We start from the raw sequence: 19,861 nt of genomic DNA, 5'->3' as shown, positions 1-19,861 counted from the left end.
ACTTATTTATATTGTTTCCAATAGCACATTGCCTAATACCACACATTACACACCGCGTACAAGAAGAAAAAGAACCACAGACAAAATACAGTGTTGCCAATACAAGTTAAATTTTCTAATATATATCTAATATTAACTAGCGACCCGCCCGGCCCTGGCTTCGCACAGGTGCAATGCTGATACTAAATACACTACAGAAAAACTGTGAACGTTGAATATAAAAACATAGCGGCCCGCTCCGGCTTCGCACGGGTATAAAATATATAGCCGGGCGGCCGGCTGCGCCGCAAACGCTACGTCCCGCAATTTTTAAATCTGTAATATCTTCGAAAATATTCACTTAAATCATACGGTGTAAAGGGCCATATAGATCTATATTAAATGAACAATGTATTCAAGGTCTTTAATTGGTTAAGGATTAATGCTGTATTGGTTAAAATCGCTTCGAAAATTAGCCATTATTTGTCGTAAAAAGTAAATGACAAAAAAAGTTATTGTGGGTTATCCATAAGAGATAGACATATACCATCACGGACTTTTCTGTAGACCTTTTCAATGTGTACTATAGTTAGTACATTATTTTGATAAAACTCGTAGGGTGCCTGCGTTTGCACTGTAAGTGGAAAAAATGTAATTATTTACGAAATCACATTAGAAACCTCAAAAATAACAGTACTTCTCCACTATTTAATGGATGTTATTATACATATAAACCCCCCACTTGAATCACTCTATCTATTTAAAAAAACCACATCAAAATCCGTTGCGTAGTTTCAAAGATTTAAAGAGACATAGGGACAGAGAAAGCGACTTTGTTTTATACTATGTAGTGATGATGATAACAATATTAATTCATTAATCTTAATTCTTAATATATATATACATAAATCTCGTGTCATAATGTTTGTCCTCAATGGACTCCTAAACCACTTAACCGATTATAATAAAATTCGCACACCATGTGCAGTTCGATCCAACTTGAGAGATAGGATAGTTTATACATGTAGGTACCATACGGGCGAAGCCGGGGCGGACCGCTAGTATACCTATATAAATTCATGCTAACTACTTTAGTTAAATTCAATACAAACTTAAACATGCGAGTGTGTGTGTGTTCACGTGTGTGTGTCGTGTGTGGTGTGGTGTGTGTGTGTTGTGTGTGTGTATGTGTGTACATCAATATTGAAACAAACTTTCTAGTTGTTTACAGATGATGGAATATTGGAAAACAATAACAATTCCTTAGACGATAACATAAATAATTCTGACAGTGTGAGGAAAGATGATGATGATGATGATTATGAAGATGGCTTTTTAAATTTAACAATGTAATTGTTTAACCTTCATTGATAAAGTTTTTATTCCATTCTTTTCAATGTATGGTAACTTTAATTTATTTTTCACTTTTATGTTTATTTTTTTTTCATTTTAGCTTTTATTTATAAGAACAAGTGTAAATAATATTGTATTCTTGCAATTATTTCCTGTCGCATAGTTAAAATACACTAGCTGATGAGCTGCATGCTTCATTACTTTTTTTTATTTATACACATTATTTAATACTTAACAATCGAATTAGCGTCTGGCTAATTAATTTTAGATTATATTATGTTTGAAGAACATAATACGAAATTTACAGACATTCTAAAATAATTTGAATTTTTTATAAAAACGAAATAAAAAATTGCGTCTGGCACCTATTTAACAACGAAAAAAACGTCTTGCAATAAAAAAATTATGTCTAATGGATCTATCTAAAGGTAAAATATTAAAAATTACGCGTTAAAAAATGACTTTAAATTAAGGAAATTATCCTGTGCAGAAGAGATGCGCACTAAAAAACGCAACCACTGCGACCAGCCAGACAGCCCGGACTCTAACCGAAATAGCAAGAGGAACAGTATATCAAAGAACCAACTATACTAAAATGCTCACTTGTCAACGTTGGTAGCTCCTATACGATAAAGAGTTAGATAGCTATAGACCTGTCACATACATCACACGTAACAGAGTGTCGTCATTTCACACAATCATGAGTTGATGGATGGAGTTAAATTTCTCTCATTAAATCGTTCACGCGATCATGACGAGAAAAAATACCATGTTTATAGGGAACTTTACTCACTGTACGATTTACGTATCATATTTTATTAAATCGAGAGAGAAAATTATATTTAAACTACTACGGCACGTTTGTTATTTATTTTTTATATTATTTAGTAAGTAACTACTTCTATAACTAAGTACATTTATTTTTATATTAATTCGAATTCACAGTATTTTTACTTAAAAAACTCCTATCGCAGAAAATGACAGCTCTAACAAAAACTTATTTCTTCAAACTCAAATTCTGTAAATTCAGAATTTGCCATATCGCAAAAACAAGCGTTACCGATTATCAATCCTTAGAAAAGAAAGCGTTACACTGATTGTCTTTATCATTAAATACACTGATTAACATTTAATTATCTAATTTTTTAATAAACATATGTAATTAAGATAAAAACAAGCACTTAAGTTCAGCATAATTCTCTCAAATCTACGGTAAATACGGTTCATTCGCATACATTAACTTCTTTATTACTTTTACCCCTCGATGTGTGGAATACCAGTTCACATGCGAGGCAGACAGTGTGTACACCCACAGCAGCCGATCTAGCCGTAATAACCGACAATCGTGATAGATTAAAATGGATTTATAGAGCCGGTGTATCTCGTTTTTACTATTGCTCGCACCGGGCGCTTCGACGCGGACGTGACAAATCGTTTGAGTGGGCTCAACTCGCTCGCCAATAGCCAGCGAAGCTTTTGAATGCTGAAGTAAGATATTTTGTGATGCTAAGATATTTTATGGTAATTGGAAGTGAGACTTAAATACTGAAACCTTCTCTCTTTTGCCCAGAATGTACAATATGACCTTCTATGATCTTTTAGGTATCGACAAAGTCCTTATACTTGCCTTATCTAATATCTTTAGTTAATAATTATTCATTTATATAAAAAAATATAATTTAGCTCGAGTTATATATATGCAAGGGTAATTAACAAATAAAATACTAAGTAAAAATGCAAATTTTTCCTAATCAAAAGATTTACGTAAAGCTGAACTTAGAGGAGGAAGAACGCTTTGTTAAAAAGTCTTTTATGAATAATATGTACAATTTTAAATCAGTTTTCCGAAACAAAATAGTAAGGACAACACTAAGCTAATTGCTTAGTTATAATAATTATACTTTAGATATAATGCTCATGTGTTTTGTTTTTATTAGCATGTTGTGACTGAGATCAACGATGGAAAATCTTAAATCTTTTCCATCTTTGAAACACTTGAAGCTTTTCCCAGCGGAATAAAATCTTCGCTTAGCATACTATTAGGATGTGACATTAATATAAGCTTAAGCATTTACCCACCTTTACTATAAATATTGAAACGATTCAACAAATCGAATGTGATTATATACAACATGTATGTTCATTAATTACATTCGAATTAAATAAAACCTTAGCATAAATCGTATTTTACTCGTACATAAATACTTAGCTAATAACTAATATGTTATAATTGAAGTGCCTTGAAGAGTTAATTATAAAAAATTGGTAAGATTAACGGCTAGGCTATTTTTCACTGTTATTTAAAGCGCGTAGATTATTAAATTTCTTGGGCATATGAGAGCGGTCGTGTGGAACGAAGCGTGGCCAGGAGCCAGGAAGCGAGCTACGACCAGTCGAGTCGACATTATAGAATATTTAGATTTCCGTATGTATGTTTGTGATATTGAACTTCAGACTTTTAAACAGCACGCATACAAGGCGGAATAAATAGAGTTTTGTTTTTACGACTCCTACGTAGATATAGCCTAATTTACATCCTTCTCAGGGGCTGATGTTACAGTCGCTTTATTGGATTTTGGACATTTTGCTTTTGGATTCATTATTTTAAGACTAGCTGTCTCGGCAAACGTTGTTCTGTCTTTTCCTTATCTATAACTTTTAATAACAAAATATTTAATGATCATAATTCTCGAGATTCACTTCATTTTGATGAAACTTAACCGTTTAAATTAATACAATATAAAAACTCTTTGATGTAGAACCTCGAACCCGACATGCTCCCCTGCGCCCAAACGGCAATTTGCATGTTTCTTGAATTGGCTAAATAACAGACTGCACTTTCGTGCTTTGAAGCTAACCTGTTTTTCATTCGCTCTACAACCAAATGAGTTGTGTGTGAATCCTTAGAGATATGTAAAATGTTGGTAGTATATACTATTTAGTAATATTATGTGGTTAGTAATATATGAAAATATACTGTAAATATGACCAAATGAACAGAATTTGCAGCAGGCTCTCCTTAGGCTTAATAAATGCTGTATTTTTAGCTACACTATACATATATTACATTACTAGTAGGTACATTAATTCCTTCTAGAGGAAGGACCTATAATCTATTTTATTCATAAGCCAAAGCACCACCCACTACACATTTAATTATTTAAAATAAATTGACTAGTTCCCTTGTATACCACTCATCACTGTCCAAGAATCGATATCAATACATATATGTTAAGTTAAAAGTACAGAATTAATATGCTGATTGGTCTTTTAGACCTTAATTACCATTTAATAAATCAATCTAGAATTCCCTTCGAATTTGATCTATTATAAGATTATAAAATTACTATGTATTCGAATTCTCATAGTTTCTTGATGCTGCACATTGCATTTGTTTTGACTTTAAAATATCGTATCTATATCTAACGCCGCTGTTCATCTTCTTTATGATAATTCATTTTCTAATTGTAGCATTATACAGCTTTTTACTGCATTCTGTATTGTGTAACATGTTTTACAATAAGATAAATTGTCTACTTAGTCAAGTGACAGTATCTATTCATCGAGGAAACATCCAAGTCATGTGCTTATCTCAATTTTCCCACAATTATTGTTCTTCTACAGTTCCGCAATTGCGTTATTTATCAAACAATCATTTGTTTTTACTGATCGATTGCATAAATTGCTTTATTTGTTTATAAGCTGGTTTCATCAGAGATTTTACAACGAACCAACTAACTAGACTTCTTTCAACCAGATTAATAGTGATTTAACAAAACATTAGAATATTTAATTCATATGTTAGGTTTAGGCACTTATTTGTATACTTTTTGAATAAAAGTTACGAGTTAAAGACATATTTTTGGGAACATATGCAAATATGCGTTACCTACTGGTTTCTAAACTTAATATTAGCTAGCTAGTATTAGTGTAGAGCTGGAGGTCTACATGATGCCATGTAGTGCCAATGCCAATAGTGTTTTACTTAACGCTGTTTAACTTAGTCTCTACTTTTATATTTTGTTGCACCGGTCGCAATGCGCAGGTAGGTTTTATTTTCATATGTCATTATAAAATAATCATAATTTAACACGATTTGAAGTGGTGTAATCGCCATGCATTATGCATAATTATTGGCAGGAATCCAAGATTATCGCAGTTGTGGACACGTAGGTTGCAGCTTTTACAGGTCGGTGTTAGTTGCGGTTGGACGTTTTTTTATAAATTTAGTTTTTATTCATGTCTATACAAATAACCTTACAAAGTATGATATTTTATATATTATGTATCTAATATTTTATTTATATCCCTTGAATAAGCGAATCTGTTGATCGACCCTGTTGTATTTTAAAGCTTTGTTCCTTTTTATAAAAAAAATATTGTTTAAGTTCAAATCCTGCTTTCTTGGCGAAATTTTATGATTTTAGTTTAATACAGCTTATATAATTACCTATAAATAGCATTAATTAATTACCTTTCATAATTTGCAACCATAAAACAAACGGAGACAATAGTTTAAAATCATCAAGAACCATAAACAAATCAATCGTTATCTAACGTTTGATTCCATCAGCAGGTTCAATAATTCGCAAACCGCCTGCGAGTATGTCGCCTGGCCACATAGGATACATCAACTACCCCGGTGCTACATGTCAGCACTTCAGCGAAATGCCATGAACGTAGGGACTATTAAATGTAATTGAATCAGCATAACTTAGGCTGCGTAGCACCCGGCGACTGCTGATCGCAAGGCAGACTAAATCCAGATTATTAATTATACAACGCATATCCTACTGCGCCCTCTGCGCAAAGCTACAAAAACACCTCATTTATACCATTTTCATTATAACCGTGAGCTGTGATGAAATAAATTACATTTTTATTCATACCATCAAAAAATAAGATACCCGGTCATTTGGAAACTTTACGTGGGGTTACGACGATGAGGATCTTAAATCTCGTGGAATAGGCAATCAGGCAGCTCGGTACCAATATCAGGATATTAATTTAATCCTTCTTATACGTAAACGTAAAACGTGTTTAGATATTTTTAAAACTCTCTATAGCGCTACTATTTATTAATCGATCTCGCACCATCCAGCCTAATGCTAAACTATTCCTCCTTTTTATTCCTCAGAATTAAAGCTATATGGCGTAAATTCTTAAGCATTTCGATCATTGAATCGTTAAGTCGTAGTTTTTATGGAAGCAGTATTGATGGTTATTGACAAACGGACGTTGCTTTGAAATCACATTTATGGCAATTTGTAATTTAATTCCTGATTATCTTGTTATTTATGAATGTTATTTAAGTGCAAAAAATCGAGAGCCTCCATCTCGTAATTATAAACGTATATATAATAATGTTAATAATGTGCTTCTGACAACAGCCATTAAAACTAATATCTAGGAATGTGAAACTGATGATCGTTTTCAATGCATATGAATTAACTTCAGATCAAGTACAATGTGATGTACGATTATTGTTAGTAATTTTTAATTACGTCTCTATGTTTTAAAGAAAAGTAATAAAATACATAAGAGACATATTGATTGCTACAGTATTATTTTAGGTACTTACACATAAATTATCGATTATTACTGAGAGCAAGACAACATTCTCATGAAACCATATTGACTCACTGGAATATATCAATCTAACCTTATTAGTTCGCAATAATTAAATCAAATGAAATCAAACCGAGTTGCAACTTGTCTACCTTTATTTGAAACAAATTATGTGTGAACGTATTTATCACAGAATAGCATATAGGTAATACTAGAAAAATCAAATCGCGTAATAAGATTGATTACTGCTTTCCGATCAGCCATGTATTCGACGATTCAACGTCTAGTCGAAAAATAATTGTTTGAATTTAAACATAAATAACAATATATATCTAGAAAGATGAGCCCTTTGAACTTTGATTGCGTATAATTATTTTAATTGGAACCTTATGTGAAACAGAAACCGTACGGCACATCACGTCAGGGAGTCACGACACGTGACGCACGCGTCCATCAGATCGTATCTCAGCCGATTGTTATGCCACTCATAGAGATGTCACTAATTAGTGGTTATCGATTAACCTTTCAATCTTTCATTCACTAACTTCTATGGTTAATGAACCATCATGCGTTTGGTATTGAACTTACAGGAAAGTTTGGCTTATTAAAAGTTATATTGAAATCGATATCTTATCATTAACTATACCGTAGAAATAAATAGATACTTATATAAGTATCTATTTATTTCGATTGTATAATTTAGCATCTAAAAAAAATCGTATAATCAATAATGAAAATAATAACTTTATTCAACGCGCCTATAGATAATTATAATTTTGATGGCATAAAAACAACATTTACATTATAATGTTTAATTATGAATAATAAAGTTAGATATGATTTATAAACGATTTTCAAGGGTATCTATAAATGTTTAATTGGTATTAACCTACTTTACGAGGCAATGTTAGCAATTAATTCACCTATGTACCTAACAGTATACTGAATATTTAAAGCATTTCAATCCCGTTGCCGATTAACTTCATCTCTATGAAAAGATAAACAGTATGAGAACTACATTTATCTTGACACACAATTAGTCTCGAAGTGCCAGGGAATACGGAATAAACAATTAAACGGATAGATAGTATCATCCACAGTTACCTGAAGAATTGTGCCGACCTTATCTTTCTCTCAGGTTTGCTTAAAATGTATTAATTTAATTTTAATTAAAAATATAGAACACGATCAGATTATAATTATTATGTTTATGACGAAGCATCCAATTTTTTGTACCATTGCATTGTTAATACTGACTTAAACTCGAAATAAAATATGTATAATTAATAACTATGTAATGAATATGTGTGGTATATATATGGTATCTATTTCAGTAAAAATTTTCACAAAAAAATCATTCTAACACTGTCTACGACTCGAAACAGTAGAATTTGGGAGTACCTACCTAAAACTGCTTTAGCTGACATGTAGTGATGTATAAAGATTAAAGATGCACTTTACCTTGGCTTCCAGATTCTCCAGGTTAACGACCCCTCCCGTCTCCAGCGTTTGCTGCAACAAACAGACCTCTTAATTGTAATGTTAATTAATGTTTGAGTACAGGCCTCTGTGCTTTGTGCGCGTTTCGGCGATCGCCACAAAGCTCATGCTTGAATATAAAATGTGTTTTTAATGAGCGTTCCAATATGTTTTTATGTGAACGTAAGCTTAGATATACAAAAAATGAGAATATCAAATGACTTCATTAGTTTTGGAGTACATGTTTATTGAAAATTATTAATTGCTCTTCCGTGAAAAAAAAAAAAACGAAATAAAAACACAATAAAACAAGAACATTACCAAAAAACCTTTAACCTTGAAGTAGATATAAAGTTTCACAATAAATATACATATTAAATTAACTAAAATATACGTATCTTTAAAATTGTGTTTTATTATAAAAATAGGTAGGTATAAATATAATATACCTACTTACATGAGAAGCTTTTTTGGTTCCCCGTAAGTGATAATTTGTATTCAGTTAATTTTTGGGATGTGTTTTTTACTTTTTTATCTGAACATGTTGATTTATGCAACGGCTTAAATGGTAGATAAATGGAAATAATTAAAATCGCCTGATACAAAGCAATAAGTTAATCATATAAACCTAAAATATTTGAATATTTTTTTAAACCTTGCTCTATATAAATTACCTCTAGAAATTTTTACAATTTCTTTTTTGTGATGAAATGACCTAAAAAGTTAAATTAAACAGAAATCCTTTCTATCAATAACACATCAACAACGCGAATACCAACGAATACGAACAACTTTAAAGAATCAGTTCTCAGAAGTAATCTTCTTAATTTTTATTTTCTAAACAAGAAATAGGCATTCTAATTGAAATTAGATTTTTTGTGCGCAGGAACGCGAGTGAAACGAGGAAGTATTGTAATTGCATGCCCGTACTCGGTGGCCGACTGGGATTACACAGAATTTTACTTTTCTTTAATTACCCCGCGACTATTGCTGGTATGTTCCAGTCATTAGAAATAGGGCTGTTACCGCAGTGTTTTACAATAAATTGAACTGCTTAAATGCGAACGTTTGTGAGGATGGATGTATGAATGTTTGGACTCGAATGACTCTTTAATGAAAAATGTACTGGAAGAAACTTTACAGTTTTATACATAAGAATATCACATGACCTAAGTATACAAAATACTTGGATTTGCCCGTTGAAACTGCGCGGTACAGCTTGTCATTTATATTTTGGCTCTCTCAAATGAGCTTCAGTTAAAGTTTGTAGAGACACCCTTGCCTGATAAGCTTGGCTTGAGATAATCTTGGTGGATCTCTTTGTCTTGATATGTAACATTTAGATATTTAACATTAATTTAAAAGCCAAATCATACATTGCAATGTAAATTAAATACACATCTAAAGAAATTCTTTCGCTCCAAAGAGCAAAGATGACTCATAAGTACTCTCCTCTCAAGAAAAAACTAGCAATTAAATATGCGTAAAGGATACGCCTTTGATACGGCGTAACGGTTATACGCCAACAGTAATAAAAACACTAAAATGTTACATTGTAATCTTCAATTTTATTTGGATGTCCGATGTTTCGCTCGGATATTTCATATATGTACATATAACTTTTAGTTTTTTTTTTGCATATACATATTATTACAATTTTATACCTATACTACAGAGATATTTACCATAGAGGCAGATCGCTGCTGCTTGCTGAGGTCATGGTGGCTGCGCGTGCGGTCCTCGCCGACGTCGGAGTACTGCCCCGATTTGCGGCTGCTGGAACAATTACAGTATTTGAAATGGCTTCTAAGTTCTAACATTATATTTTTGAGTGTAAATATTTGTAATAGAAAAATAAATAATGCTCATACGCAATATAATACGCTCGAGGAATTTAATAATAGTGTAAATAGACATACATAATTAAGAAGCACGATAAAAGTCGTCTGAATTGAAATAGCAAATTGTAGTAAAGTTAGATAGGCTTTGAGATGATCATTATAATTATTATTCCAGACACGCATATATACGAGGCATAGGTATACATAATATTTATACGAGTAGGTCAATAAAATACAAGCAACGCCGTCCGTCATGCATATGCTCGCATCTCGTCGCCAACTTTCAATTCATCTTGCGTCTAGCGCATGCAATAAAATTAATGATGCGCAGACGCATGCACCGGCCGCGGTGCTGCAGAGTATTTCTAGTGGATATTGTGCTTTTCGCTTGCGTCAGGGGAAGACGCATGAAGTTAAAGTTTAAATTTGAGATATAAATATCACATGAATGGACAGATTAGAAAACGTTATTTGTTTTCATTAATTTTATCTCAGAATATCGAATAGATTAATATGAGGTAGATAGGTAAGATATATATTATATGTATAGTCTGTATAATTTGTAAAATATTTATCAAAATGTCGGTTTCAAGTTAACGTTGACGTATATTTTAGTTGAATAATAAAAAATACGCCTCTAATCGACTCTACAACTCTATATAGCTGTAGAGCAAAATATGATATTCACTTTACGTTTCTATGTTTTGTGGCTCTACATTAGAAGACGCTGCTTACTTTAACTTTCAGGGTGGGCAGTAGAACATATTATTGTGGGTGAGATACGATAAAATTAACACGCTACATGCTCGTTTACCTTCTACACTAAAACGTAAGTACTTCATTATCAATAGAATTGAAAACAGGTTTACCTTAATGCCCAAATGAACACGTATGTAAAATTTACACCTACACAAGCATTTCATAAAGTAAATAACATATAGACTCACATTATATTACCTGCAGTGTATTATATGTTACTAAATAAACAACAGGCCAATAATTTTAAGAAGCCCTTTTTATTGTTACTCTGTATTAATGTATTGCGTCCTTTTATAAAATTCTTATAAAAACCATTATGTTATAGGTGTGGTTATAGGTTATTGTTATGTTATTGCATACTATTTCAAGAGGTGGTGAATACATGACCTGTTGTACAAACTAAATATGTATTTGTTTCTACAATAACGTTACCTTGCAAGTTTCCTATGAGCCCGGCGGCCGCCACTGATCATCGACAGCGTGCTCATCACCGCCGACATCGCCACGGCGATTGTTCATAAGACCTGAAAAAAAACCTCATATTACAAATTGTTAAGGCTTTACACATATTAAGCTATGTTGATTATTAATTTTATAGATACAGTATGCACATAAAATGTTATCCCAGCAAGTTCATGTTCATCTTTTGCGAATTCTAGGTTTTGTTCAGGAGACAAAACTTAAAATTGGTTTCATATGTTTTTCTTAGAAGTGTATCGTTTTAAATTTTATAAGACCAATAGTAAAACCCATTTTATTTCTGAATAGTGTATATTTAATGCTGATGGTAATAATTGTGTAAAATATATAATTGTTAAAACCAGAAGTTCAACAATAGCTATAAATAACTCAATAGGTAATTCAGGTAGTAATAAAAATGAAAACAATTCCATTACAAATCACTTTAAACACATCAAACGATCTTTTGTTAACCGTAAGAGCAATTACACATCTTTGCTCAATCGGTTGGCAGCATGTTGGCAGATACGCGGTTTGCACAACACCCGTGGCAATCGCTAACATAATAATTACTGCATTACGTGAGTGACTCAGCGTCATGGGAACTATTGGAGGATTGCACAAATGCAGCCTTCCGATGTATTCAAATTTGATGCTTATTGTATAATTTGCTAACTTGCTAAACTTCTTAATTTACCAAGATAAAATATGACCTCTATATGTTAGGTTTTACTCCTTTCAATTTTAAGATCAGTACCTAGTTAGATAAAAAATTTCATTTTTCTTGTCTTTTCTCAAACACCGTTGGTACCTAATTGGAATCCCTACATGGTTGTAGCCCTCAACAATTAGGCTTGATATTTTCACATATTGCTACGTCCAGTCGTACACTACCACTCAACTACCGTGTAAGTAATGCCATCCATTTATAAATCTGTTATCGCAATAATCTTCGTATTCCCAACGCCAGATTTACATATAATGGCCCCGACGTCACATGCGGTGTTTATCTGATAAACTATGAAAGCTCTCGCCCGATTATAGTAGTTGGAATTTATTTAACGCTACGAAATATATTCTATATATGAACAGCTAACTTTCAGCTTCAAAGAATAGTATGTGTAAATAGACCTTTACATTGTACGATACTGATTAAAGATTACTTCAGTAATGTATTAATTCTACGCATGTAGGTTTATAAGCTCATCGAGGTATGTACATACGAATTTATTACTTTTTAACTGACGTTCCCAAAAACAAAGGCGTATCTTTTAAATATCGTATTTGATAAAAAAATAATTAGTTAACTAAATATTGTTGCATAATTTATTTGCAATTTTCTCTTATTAGAGATTAAATTAAAAAGGAATCGTACGAGCATAGTTAAGCGAGAAAATTGAGATAAAACGCATTGGGAGCTCGTGCTTGACCGCATACCTCTTAATGAAGTGTCGATACGGTCTATAAATGGCTATGGTGACCTAGAGTCAGCATGTCTATTCACTTTCAAGTATTTATATCATTTTATATACTAATAAATAAATGTTAAATATCATAATTTGCGGGTTTTATTGCTATATAAATCACCAGCTTAGATAAAAGCCATACACATTTTATCTCAAAGCAATGACGTAGCAAAACGAAAAGCTTAGGACTTACGTCATTTATAAAGTTCACTACCTATTGCTATTATTAAGCAAGTTTAAAATAATCTTATAATAACATAATATATAACATAGTTAAATATTTAAAAATCAGGAAACGACAATTAAAAGGAACATGACGACACAATTCCTGAAGCTTAAATCCTTTTTCCCTTTCCTGTTCTAACGCTTTGCTATTTCCTTCATTGCCTTTGAGTCGTATAGAAATTGATAATTTTAGATGTTCATGGATATGAATTTGATGTCTACGGGGTTGTGATTTATTTTCTGCAGGTTTTTGAGTATTTGAGTACCGATTCCTTAAGGTTGCATATTTTATCTATTACATTGACTCAAATGAACAATAAATAATAATAAATAATAAATAAATAAATATTATAGGACATTATTACACAAATCGACCTAGTCCCACAGTAAGCTCAATTAAGGCTTGTGTTGTGGGTACTAGGCGACGATAAATATAATATTTAATAAATAGGTACATATATAGATAATAACACCCAGACCCAAGAACAAATAATTGAGTTCATCACACAAATATTTGCCCTGACCGGGGATCGAACCCGGGACCGTCGGCTCAGTAGGCAGTTACTTTACCACTGCGCCAACCGCGTCGTCAACAATGAATGTTTAATGACCACCAGACAGACATTCATTACCTATAGGTAATATTGCCATCATAATATGAAGCTTTTACCTATTACTAAAACTATTCTGTAACCTATAAACATCCAAAGAAAGATACAAAATTTCATAATTAGTAAGTTGACACGTTCGTTATCTAACGGTCATCATTTGACGATATATTTCTAAAGAAGGGTAGGTATGTTGCGCAGATGACGCAGTCTTTCCGGCTAAATAAACTAATCACCCGGCGTTACGTGCGGACGCATCAATAGAGCGTTATCTTGAGACGTGGAAATGTTAGGCTGGTGATACACGGGCGTTTTAACGCGTCATTATTGAATATACTTGTAGCTTAAATTAAAATAATAATAAGATAGAGAAATTGTTCGTTAAATAAAACTAAATTAAGGTCACTCTTCTCACCCGTATTTACGAAATAATAATATTTTGATATTTTTCTTGTAATAAATTGTAATAGGTATAGTAAATCAAAATAATTTGGAAAATCCAAAAGTGCACGCCTCATAATTTTTTTTAATAAATATTTATTAATTATTATTTTTGTTTATTTAATAACAATTAAACCACATCGAATCAGACCCTGAAAAATGAAAGGGTTCTATTCCTGAGCATACTCAAGCGTAAGAGAAAAAAATAATTTGGAAAATCCAAAAGTGCACGCCTCATAATTTTTTTTTAATAAATATTTATTAATTATTATTTTTGTTTATTTAATAACAATTAAACCACATCGAATCAGACCCTGAAAAATGAAAGGGTTCTATTCCTGAGCATACTCAAGCGTAAGAGAAAAAAAAAGACTCGATTAGTAAAGTATTTCGGTCGCTATCGTGTTAACAAGAAAAAGGATCCGCACATACAGACACACGGACGTCCAAGACAGAACTTTTTTAAACTGTTTTTTAACTAGTTTAAATAACAAAAATGACATCAAAAATATCATGAACGTTAAAAGTAGTGTTTTTTCTTAATATGTGTGTGTATGTATTATCTTACAAGTGCAATGTATGATACATAAAGACATTTTAAGTTTGAAAAATCAGATGTTTTGCGCGAAGTGACAGTAGTACCCACCTCAACGCTTCGCTTATGAGGCGTGCAAAAGACTCGATTAGTAAAGTATTTCGGTCGCTATCGTGTTAACAAGAAAAAGGATCCGCACATACAGACACACGGACGTCCAAGACAGAACTTTTTTAAACTGTTTTTTAACTAGTTTAAATAACAAAAATGACATCAAAAATACCATGAACGTTAAAAATAGTGTTTTTTCTTAATATGTGTGTGTATGTATTATCTTACAAGTGCAATGTATAATACATAAAGACATTTTAAGTTTGAAAAATCAGATGTTTTGCGCGAAGTGACAGTAGTACCCACCTCAACGCTTCGCTTATGAGGCGTGCAATATTTTTTATAACAAAGACAGCCTATATCTGTTATAATTTACACATTTAGTGCCACTTACTTTCTTACGCCTTACTCTATTATAAGTGTTTCTAATTATAATAAACAGGTTGTCACATAATTAAGTTATTCTAGCATAAATAAATAACCTTATCTATAAATTATAAGGCTTAACAAATTTTGTTTCATTTAGTAACGTAATACCTTTTGTATAGGTACTTACAACGAACATAAATTGAAAATTTATACGTATGCCAATTGCTCGCTCTTTCATTGTTTCTGGAAAAATGTAGAGCTCTATAGGAACTACTCTACTCTATAAGTAAATCTATGTGAAACGTGAAAAGTAAGAAGTAGGTATATTATGTGTATGTCTATCCACAAAAAGTTATAAGATTAATTATCTTCAAAATATCGAGAAAATATTCGACAGTAAATACGATGAAATTAATTTACCAACCGGTATCATACATACAAGCTCATTATAAGTCAAAGGCAGATTAAAAACAGTATATTTTTAAAGAAACGACAAACTATGTTATCTTTAAGTACATACTTTAATTTAAATAGTGGACTAATAATTCAGTCGTTACTTTAACAACGTTTAGATAAACACTAGATTTCCGACCGCGGCTTCGCCCGCGTTTTTAAAGAAAAACTCGCATAGTTCCCGTTCCAGTGGGATTTCCAGGATAAAACCTATCCTATATGTTAATCCAAGTTACCCTCTACATGTGTGCTAAATTTCATTGTAACCGGTTCAGAAGTATTTGCGTGAAAGAGTAACAAACACACACACACATCCTTACAAACTTTCACATTTATAATATTAGAAGAATATATTCCTGTTTAAAAGTATCACAGAGACATTTTAAAAATAATATTTAAATAGAGTAAATATTGAATTTTGTCGAATCTTGGAGCCAATAACAAAACGGTTCTCACCAAACATCGCGCGACAATAAAACACGTTAAGTACTGTCCAAATAAGTTTCTCACACTTGTATAAATCTTGCTACACAATGAATCCATAAATTTGTGTCCAAACCACAATTTCCGTTAAAATAATACCATAGTATCCTTTGAACCGTGCAATCATGATAAGTGATAACAAGATCTAAGCCTTATATCAAACCCTTATTAAAATATATATTTTTTTAATTCCATGCTACTTTCTCTACTTTTAGTAATCTGTCGCAGGTGCAGTTTAATCGTATGTAATAAAATATATGATGACATGGTGCCATGTATCATTACAAAAAAAGTGTTAAGATTCACCACAGATGAACAAAAAATATTCACACTTCACACTCCACGAAACGTATCAGATCGCATTCCATTAATCATTATAAATCAACGGGTGCCAAAAACGCGTGTGTACCTATGTAATATATATTTACATTCAGATAGAGATCTAATATTTTTATTTCATCGAAAGTGAATTAACGTGAATGTTCCATGCATCGTAAATCATTTCTAATCACATTTTGACATTCCGTATAAATCTTGCAAGTTGTACCCAAGAAGCTTATAGTTGTACCTAACTTAGGGTCAGTTTTGATATGCCACATAGTTAACATTCCATAAATATTTGGGATGTAAAAATTTGAGTTTAAAGTTTGTAGAGTTATTAATAAAAGTTAATTTAATCTTTCAATAGGTAATAGTTATTTCATAATTGTACAACCATTTCTACGAATTTTAATCTATTTCAGTACTTATTTCTGCGAATGTGCTTTGGAATTGTTCCGATGATCAAAATTCTGATAGCAAGGCGTGCACGAACCGGTCTCAAGCCACACTGATTTTTTTATTCTTTCTCGTAAAACCATGAACCGACATCGCCTTTGGGCCTTTTCAAACTTTAACAAACGATTATTTTAAACGGAAAATATTTCATGGAATAACATCGAACCAATACACATTTTATCACATAAGAATATATTTAACAATATAACATTGCACCTGCTTACATTTATATTATAAACAAACGCCTGCATACCTCTGAAATCAGTAGGTACAATGTATGCAGACACGCAGAAATGTGGCTCTCTAATTAGTCACAAACGATGCATAAATTTTATTCGTTCAAACTAGTGTTAACTGCATGGTAGCCCAGTGATCGAAATTTTTACGATATAATATATAAACACATATTTTTATATTATATAAATTGTATGTGTAACGAATATGGCTCGGTAAAATGTATGAAGCCAAATACTTTAGTAGGAGAGAAGCAGTTATTTTTATATAAAAAGCAATTAACAAACTAACCGTTGGAAATTGTTTTATATAGCTATTACGCACACAAATCTCATAAATCAATTTAATTTGAAAATTATTGAAATGAATACTTAAAAAATTATAAATCACATGTGTAAATAACATGTAAATAATGTCGATAATTTTATTTGAGCTATTATAATACGAAATTATTCAAGTAAAGAAAATAAAAATTTTATTGACGTTTTTTATAATATTTTTTTCTGACTTCGTTCATCCTTTCACGCGTTCTGCGCCGCATGTCGTTATCATAACACATTATAATGAGTAAAGGAAATAATATATCAAGTGTGAAGTGATACGCGGAAATGTTCTAGTAGGAAATCATCGATTATATTATAGAAATCGAGTGTAAATTGCGCTTAGTTTGCGGTTCCTAGAGACGCGATGTCACTCCGTCTAACAATCTCGTAATTACAAGAAACACGCATAAATTAAAGCGACAAATTATATGATAATGAAAGTTAATTGCAGACGCATAATCATATACTGATTAATAATGTAACAAGTTGTGTTCCCCAAATGGAGCTGTGCGCAATACATATATTCGCTTCGATTTTATCATAGATTTTAAATGCTTCTCGACAGATTTCGCTGTTTTTGAACTCTATGTGAACGTCTCATGCCTCAGATGAAGATTAGTTACCCAAATGCGAATATAGGTGACTGCAGACTTGTGTCATATATTACCTACTAGTTCCTCAATAATAATAAAATAATTAATAAAGTTATACGACAGTAATAAATAGCGAATGGGCTAAGTACCTGTTTATGAATGCAATCAATTATGGTGTCTAACGCTCGTTTTCATCATAATAGACTTATCTTTTAATTAAAATCTCATATCGTTACAAATTATTTAAACGCGAAAGCATTGGTTGATTTTGCATAATTACAGGCCGGGCTGTTAACATTATACTATCATACAATTTTCTACAATTTCTACGCGGAGATCACCACGTGTCTAATGAAGTCATGTTCCAATGATTATGTGATTATGGAATATAATAAACGATGTAACACGAGACGCCTGCATACTAAAAGCTTCATGGAAAACTTGTATTACCTTATCGTAGAATTTTAATGTTATTATTAAAAGCGATTATCATCTAACCTTTAGGTTAGGAATTTTTGTACTAAGGTTTTTTAAATTCTGGATAGATGTTTTATAATGTGGTAGAGTCGCGCAAAACAGTCAGTTGCGTTATTTATTATTTGTTTGTAAACATTATTTCTGTATACACTCTACATTATTTTCATTTATATTCTGGATTCTATATAAGGGAATATTTTACCTGTGTGCCTACCTACAATAGTTTATTGTGTTGCTTACTGATATTTTTATAACCGTTATAAAGAAAGTTGACGAACAGGAAGCTATGTAATTTACGCACTGTACAGTGTACATAGCTATGGATAAACCAATAAATTCCGCAGAAAGTCAAGTGCAGCAGCAGCCGCGCGTGAACACAGGTGCAGGGCGAAGGGCGGAGGGCGCAGCCCGAGCGTGACGCGGCGGAGACTCCCACGTTATTCTTACTGCATTTACTTACAAACTTACATTTACGATATTACAAAACGAATAAATATATGGGAGGTAATATACAAGTTACAAATGCAATTTTGAGTTGTAGGTTCGTAACTGTAGAAAGGTTGTAAATCTATCGACGAAATTTCTTAATTTATTTGACTTTCAAGAATATTTTTTATTCAAATGTAGAGTCGAGAATTAAAGTATTACTGGAATATCAATATACTACTCACTTTCAACTACTACAATAGATTGGTACCTATGCCGTATGCACATTGCACTTTATTAATCGCTATACAATATACAGACATAAACATCGCTTCTATCTAGTTTCATCATTTTCACCAAGCGATAGTACAATAATTGAGTCAATTGTTTTTCCATTAGATACAGGCTTGGCAGTAGTTAGTGAACAATTTGTAGCTGTTTTCTTTGTTCCGGCTCAGAAAAATTATTACTAAATTTCCTGTTATCGTAACGGACACGACGGGTTGGGTCTGTTGACTCGGGGGAGTAAATTGATGTCCTTACTTCTCTAATGTATTTAATGTAGAAGTTTGTTTTGTGCCCTTCAGCAAAATAGCAAAAGATAGACGATTATCTTTACAATTTATGGTTGGTGGCTTGAATTGGCTACTTAGCATCTCGGAATGGCTCCTAAGATATTGGATCTCAACCTATTTGATTTATCAAAACTTCGATATTGGTAGAGCAACCGAATTTTAACCGAACAACGACAATTTTCAAGATAACATCAACAAGATTGACTTAAGTATGTTATGACTCTAATGAGTTCGTATGCAAGACCATTATAAAATAGCAGACTGAAAAAAAGAACAGTAAAGTTGAATGGCAATTCAATGATTACGAATGCATTTATTGTAATGCAT

At 32.0% G+C, this 19,861-nt stretch overlaps 1 protein-coding gene across 2 annotated transcripts in view; it reads right to left on the bottom strand.

Annotated features, from left to right (window-relative positions):
- The window catches only part of sprt (PDZ domain-containing protein sprite), a 48,049-nt gene that overhangs the window by 18,592 nt on the left and 9,596 nt on the right, over positions 1 to 19,861 (bottom strand). Inside the window, exons 2-4 of one of the 2 annotated variants that reach the window (XM_090105718.1) lie at positions 11,412 to 11,503; positions 10,065 to 10,155; positions 8,362 to 8,412 (exon numbers count right to left, since the gene is read on the bottom strand). In XM_090105718.1, the coding sequence (XP_089961844.1) occupies positions 8,362 to 8,412; positions 10,065 to 10,155; positions 11,412 to 11,479 (210 nt within the window). In that variant the 5' untranslated portion in view covers positions 11,480 to 11,503. The remainder of the gene's footprint in view (positions 1 to 8,361; positions 8,413 to 10,064; positions 10,156 to 11,411; positions 11,504 to 19,861) is intronic. The other variant, XM_090105719.1, reaches the window with a different exon arrangement.

The sequence above is a fragment of the Colias eurytheme genome, chromosome 9 (genome assembly GCF_061535395.1).
Source record: "Colias eurytheme isolate Ceu_HAF_F1 chromosome 9, ilColEury1 Martin Lab GWU primary, whole genome shotgun sequence".
Taxonomy (NCBI): domain Eukaryota; kingdom Metazoa; phylum Arthropoda; class Insecta; order Lepidoptera; family Pieridae; genus Colias; species Colias eurytheme.
The sequence above is the reverse complement of the archived record's forward strand: the minus strand, read 5'-3'. Positions and strand labels throughout refer to the sequence as shown.